The sequence below is a fragment of the Megalops cyprinoides genome, chromosome 5, assembly GCF_013368585.1.
Source record: "Megalops cyprinoides isolate fMegCyp1 chromosome 5, fMegCyp1.pri, whole genome shotgun sequence".
Taxonomy (NCBI): Eukaryota; Metazoa; Chordata; class Actinopteri; order Elopiformes; family Megalopidae; genus Megalops; species Megalops cyprinoides.
In genome coordinates, this window is record NC_050587.1 from 35906094 (window position 1) to 35912500 (window position 6407).

General features: G+C 44.7%; 2 protein-coding genes across 2 annotated transcripts in view; one reads left to right on the forward strand and one right to left on the reverse strand.

Moving 5' to 3' along the window:
- Positions 1 to 298: 298 nt before the first annotated feature.
- wbp1 (WW domain binding protein 1) lies at positions 299 to 4216 on the reverse strand. Its single transcript, XM_036529983.1, has 4 exons — positions 3981 to 4216; positions 2177 to 2279; positions 1391 to 1558; positions 299 to 798 (listed from the first exon to the last, which is right to left on the reverse strand). The coding sequence occupies exons 1-4, from the start codon at positions 4041 to 4043 to the stop codon at positions 299 to 301; spliced, it is 834 nt and encodes a 277-aa protein (XP_036385876.1). The 5' UTR covers positions 4044 to 4216.
- A 1373-nt stretch (positions 4217 to 5589) lies between these two features.
- Positions 5590 to 6407, forward strand: part of LOC118777784 (ADP-ribosylation factor-like protein 3) — an 8462-nt gene continuing 7644 nt past the window's right edge. Inside the window, exon 1 of the mRNA XM_036528943.1 lies at positions 5590 to 5723. Within this exon, the coding sequence (XP_036384836.1) occupies positions 5721 to 5723 (3 nt within the window). The 5' untranslated portion in view covers positions 5590 to 5720. The remainder of the gene's footprint in view (positions 5724 to 6407) is intronic.

The following is a 6407-nucleotide window of genomic DNA, read 5'->3' on the forward strand; positions in this document are numbered from 1 at the left end:
TATGGACACATAAATCTGCTTTCAGAAATACAATGAGCTTTTGGAACTGCCATCATCATCATCATCATCATACTGATCATAGTTTCTATTCACGACCATTTGAAGCAGTGGAACCTCCTGAACTAGTGGTGTATCCGTTGTGTTACCCATGTTGTTTTTTGGCAGGGGGACAGGGGGACAGTTTCTTGCTGGTTTGACGGTAATGATGATGACAATGACAGCAACAACCCTCCTTCCATCCCCCGACCCCCCCCCCCCCCTCCCACAGCGAAGTTACTGCAGGCCTGGAAGGCCAAACTCACACCAGGTCATCTCCGCTGCTGTTGTGGGCGGACCGGGGCTGGGGATGGGGCTGGGTTTCGGGGGTGCGCTCCTTGTGTCTGTCGGTGTGGCGCTGGGAGCGGCAGTCCCCCCTGGCCCCCTGGCACAGACACTCTTCCTCCTCCTCCTCGTCTGCATCCAGCTGGCACACGCACACCTCGATCCCCGAGTCGCCCGTCACATGCCTGCGCCGGGTCCACTGCTCCTCCGTAGAAGGCGCTCCGGGCTCCTCCTCCCCCGCCTCTGATTGGCTGGGGGCTGCCGAGCCCTCCGCTACCTCCAGCGAATCAGCAGCCTGCTCCACGCCCAGCCCCGCCTCCACAGGGGGCTCCAGCACCACGGCAGCCTCTGTACAGGCAGAGGGCAGAGGGACAGGGGGTGTAGCCTCGGGCGGGGTCTCCGAATAAGGCGGGGGTGGAGTTGGAGGGTGGCCAACCACCTCTTCATAGTCCGGGAGCTTGCAGTCTGCCCAGATCCCTAATATGGAGGGAAAACACAAACAGGCTTCATCTTACAACCTCTATGTGGTCTGGCAGATGGAGCACGGTACAGAGAACTGAACTAGAGAAAGGTTGTGGGTTCAAATCCCAACTAAGAGCCTGCAGCGTACTTCAGCACAATGCTATACTTGTTCAAACAAGATCTACATACTTTCTGTCAGCTAGGTCAATAATAATGGTATGGACATTGTCATGCAAGCTGAATAATGGAGACACAGACTGAGGAGGCTTGCAGAACAGCATACAGAAAGAGAGGACAGTGTACACTGTCCACACACCGGTTAAATTCTCCCAAGCGATTTATTACAAAACAGGGACAACAACATTTGGACCTGCATGGTCTTGGTCGGGTGGTTACGTGAGAAAAACATTACATTATATTCCAATCATTTAGCAGACACTGTTATTCAGAGCAACTTACGGCACAATAAAACATCGAAGACTGCGCAGATTGAAACATTCTGCTTATGCAGTAAATCCCTCAGGAGCGTTTAGGACTCTGTGTGTGTGTGTGTGTGTATGTATGTGTGGGGGGAGGGTGTTTTCTCCCCCGGGAGGCACACACTCACTCAGGTTGAAGGGCGGGGCGGTGATGAAGGAGCTGGAGGCTCCCTGATAGGCCATGAGGCTGATCTCGCGCTGCCGTTGCTCCTGCTGTAGGCGCATCTTAACACGCCGGTGCCGGTATGCGCAGCAGCAGCTCAGCAAGATGATGAGGGTCCACACCAGCCAGAACCCTATGGAACAGAACCCCCCCCCGGGCCCCACGTCACTCCCAGCACGCTCTGAATGCTCCCGGACCTAATAAACAGGCGATCTGAACCCAAATCACACCCCAATGCACACCTAACACAGTCTAGAGAGGGTCCAGACCTGAACCCAAACCACATTCCAAGGCACACCTCACTCACACTAGTGAGGGTTCAGATCTAAAAACCCAGAAGACGTGATTTGGGGTGCAATATTTTACATCTCACAGTCTGGTGAGGGTCCAGATCCGAAGCCAAAAGATATGGAAAAAGCCACCCCACACACTCTAGAGAGAGTCCAGCCCTGACCCTTACAGAGAGAACAGCACATCTCCACACAGACAAAAACATACACATACTCACTCACTCATTCACACACACACACCCACAGACACTCACGCGCGTATATTCACTTTCAATTCTGAGTTCAGGAGATGAATGTAATGGAACATACATTGGATTACGTAACGTAATGTAATGTAATGCAATTCAATGTAATGTAATGAGAGAGAGGGCCAGAGAGGAAGTGAGAAGGAAAGTAGCAGAGACAGGAAAGAAAAGGAGAGGAAAGACAGAGATTGAAGAGCGGATTACGGTTGGACGTACACCACAGCTCGTAGTAATAGGTACAGCACTCCGTCTCTCCACAGCAGTACCCCATTTTACAGCCATACTGCTCATTGTTCACCCCAAAGCAGAACTCCTTTCCCTGGAAAACAGACACACACACACAACACATTTTATCATAAAGCCACCACACAGTTCTAAAAGCTACACAACAAAATCTTTTTAAATATTTTTTGTATTTAAGCTGGACAGTCTTCTCGTGTTCCTTGCATTTGCCCGTAAATAAGGACACTTATTTAATGTGTCTCAGTTATATATATTGCCTTATTTAAAATGGGTGATTGGAGGTTAACTGATCTCGAGTCTTAAGTTAGGGTTACCAAAGCAGGTTTTTAAAAGCTTGTGTCCATATAAGATTTCCCACAGTACAGTTATACCCTAGTGTGTCAACCTGACTTAAGATATGGTACATTCTAACTCTACAGCTGCCAGAAATTACTAATTGATTTTGAGCATGGAATTGCCTTCAGTTTCTGTTTTAGATCATTTTTAACAGGAATCCATTACAACCACAACATCAAATCTGAACTGATGATGACTCTTATAACCTGTGCTAAATAAGGTGTGTGTGTGTGTGTGTTTGTGTGTCAGGCATTAAAAAAAATGGCTTTACTAAAACAAACAATAAAACGGAAGTAACGTACATCAACAATGAGGTAGCAACATAGCCAACAGCACGGGAGGTTGGCAATGCGGTGCTAATATAGTATGTGTATTAGTACACGGTTACTGTTATATGTCTGGGGGCCGCCTTCAACAGCTGACAAGTTTAAGGTGACAGACATGAACATGATAAAATGACAAAGTATTACACAACACTCGCTAGTTATAGCTGTACCTTCGGGGCACTAATATCTAGCCCACTGTGACCCCTCTTATGTTTATTTAAATGTAGTTGCTAGCTACACGTAACTGTTATAAGAGTAGGTGTAGCTGTTCCATAAATGACCGCTCCAAAAATGTTCCAAAAACACAAGAAGCCGTGCTAATTTCATTTTTGGAAACTGAGTCATTCTGTATGCGTAGGACTTAATCTAATGCATTGAAAAGCGGACATCACACTTCTGTTCTGTCCTTTGCAGTGCTATACAGCTGGCTTCGTGATCTTCTAGTTCAGGGGGAAATTTGTCGTCAAAACTGACCTTAACCAGAAAAATGTGGGGTTTTCTTTCCCCAGGACATGTCACGATTTCAAAAAGAAACACTCCACTGACGTTGCCTACCAAACAGGGTCGACTTTGCTCTCCAAACAGCTAGCTAACGTTACACATAAACAACAGGTCTGGAACTAGCGACCTAGACAGACAGAATTATAGAAGTAAACACACCGAGAAAATACAATAAAATTATTACTGTAGACTACCTCGTTACCATATCGCTGAATTTACCAAGCCGATACAATATTGTGTAACAGCACATAAACACAGCTAGTGTTAGCTATTCCAGCAATATTCCGTTAGGAAATGCTACCAAACGTTGGGTTAGCTAGAAAGTTGTTTGTCATTTCGCTTGAAAGATAGCCGGGCAGCAAGCGTAATTTCAAACAACTTATTTTTGTTATTTATTGAATTTCCGGGCTTTTAAAACATCAAATATGAGGACGTGATTATAAACAAGAGATTTACTGTGAAGAAAAATATCTGACGTCACGTAAAGTTGACTGCCCAAGTTCCATTGTGTGAGGGAAACAACGAAAACGCACAATAGAAGGCCTACTTCCAGCTGCGATCCACGGGCTAAATTTACAGCTCTAGCCGACACAAAAGTCGGAACTGCGGCTTACCTGCACCAGACAAGTCCCTGTGCACAGCAGACCCACAATGGATCCCAGTGTTTTCTGTGGCATCTTTCCGGGTTGCTGGCCGGAGATACAAAGGAGAACATAAAGCTAGGAATCTAAAAAATTAAGTAAAACAATCAGTTGTGATACAAATGATAACGCTTGCTAGCCAACACAAGATGGCTAGCTAGCAAGCTAGCTTCATGCTTTTTGTTCCTGTCAGATAGTTGGCTCGCAAATTAACACTCCGGCCATCAGGGCCACACAGCCGATAGAGGGCAGTACAGTACCATGGGAGAGGTTACTAAAGTTCATTGTACCTGAACTCATTTTTTTAATGTTGAAAATAATGATTTGTTTTATACATGCACTTTGTGGAAGCATGGGAAAACAGTATTTATGAAAACGTACCCAAATGTCACAGTCACCGACGGTTTAATGATTTACGTTTGTTTATCAGTAATATCAGAAAGGCAGATTGACTGATTTATAGCCGTCTCTTGAAACGCGGTCTTTTATGAAATAGCAATCCAGCTTTTTCAAATACCACAAAGTCTTACATTTTTATATAATCACATACCGTAAATGTAGAATTAGTAAAACGGCTCCCTTTAAGTCACTCTTGCGCTAGGGTGACCATACGTCCTCTCTTTTCCGGACACGTCCTCGTTTAGAGACGCATGTTTTAGGTCCCAAAACGAGGACATGTCCGGGGAAAAGAGGACGTATGGTCACCCTACTGTTGCCTAAAATTCGCCAAACCAGCACAACAAACAACCCCAGCTGAAGGCACAAAACGCGCTTACTGAATGGGGTAGGGGTGAAGACTAGGAACAATCTTGATTGCAGTTGGTCAATCGTTTATACAGGATTGTATTATGAGCCCCGTCTCGGCTACAGAAAGGTCCTGTTTAGGTGGTAACAAATTAAACAATTTATTACCATTACAAATATAGGCCATGCGCATACATCCACAAGTAAGTGGGATTTATTTTTTGGGTTATTTTAAACGCAGGAAAATAATAGAAATCCAAATTAATGGTCTACGGCCCCACATTTGTTCATAGATACATAAATATTCACATGCTCATTATTAACTAAACGCATTATGTGGTAAAATTAGAATGATCAATGCTGATCTAAAAATATAAAATTTGGTTTTACATTGCTTTACTAAAGGGAGATAGCAAACGAATAGCAATCGAATTTACAGTCAGAGTATCAATATAGCCATTTGCCTTTCTGCGGGTAAGGTTATCAAAGAAAGCCTATGGATTCATCGTTTTTTATTGAGTGTAGCATTTTACTAGCCTGAGAACATACAATGATTTACATTAGCATTTTGACAAGTATTTTTAAAAAATCACAACAGAAGTAAGCTTCAGTAAATGAAGAGACTAAATTTAGACTACAACAAGAAGTGGTATAAAATGCCTATCGCCTAGGTAATGATCCTAAAACGCCTGCCATCGTTAAAAAAAAAAAAAAAAAACGTTACGTTACCATTGTGAGACCTTTACGGCATCGTTGCCGGCTATGTAACACTGTGACACAGGTCTGGCCTCTTGGATTAGCTCCATAGTTTCATTCCCATGTTGGGCGCACAGGGGCGCAACAAAAAGGCAACCGGCGCAGTGTTTACAAAGACGCCACAGCTTCCATAGTTACGAGGGAGCCTGGGCAAGCCGAGGGGAAGCTTCCCAATCCTATCTCTGGTCCAAAGAGCGACCAGTGGAACGGACCATGGTGAGTAAAGCGGTGCAGATGATGCCGATTATTATTTTTTCATTCGCTAGGTGCTCCGGAATGAAACGCCGACAGCCGATTTGGTAGCTAACTAACGTTAAATTGGCTTCTCCATCCCTGTGTGTTGCTCGCTTACTAAATTTAGCTGGCCGGCTATCGCTAGGTGCGCTGGGTTAGGATGATGTTCTGAGCTACGGATACCTAGGTGGTGTTGATGGCTAGTTAGCAAACTGCCTTACAAAGTAATATAACTAGGTAGCTTGCCCACTACCCTCACCGCAGCAGGTTAAAGGGCTGTTTATTATTAGCTTGCTATCTAGCGTATTTGTTGCCTAGCTAGCCATAGAATGTATAACGTTAGCTAGCCATATGCTTAGCCCCAGGATAATTAGCTAGACTAGCTAGCTAACTGTCGCTAGTCATCTATACGTTAGCTCTTACAAGATAATGTTAGGTAGGCTCATAGCAGGCAGGCAGCGTTTGTCATTTTTATTTTACTTTAATGGTACCTCCCCACTTATATTTCAATGTAGATAATTAGCTAGCTAGCTAGCTATCTGGCTAATATTCTCGAATGGCTTGCTAGCGCACAAGCTAGCAAGCTACCTGCAAGATGACGTTTTTTTTGGTAGGCTATTTTCTGTACCTGTCCCGGGAGTATCGTTTTCTCCTTTCGCGAATAGT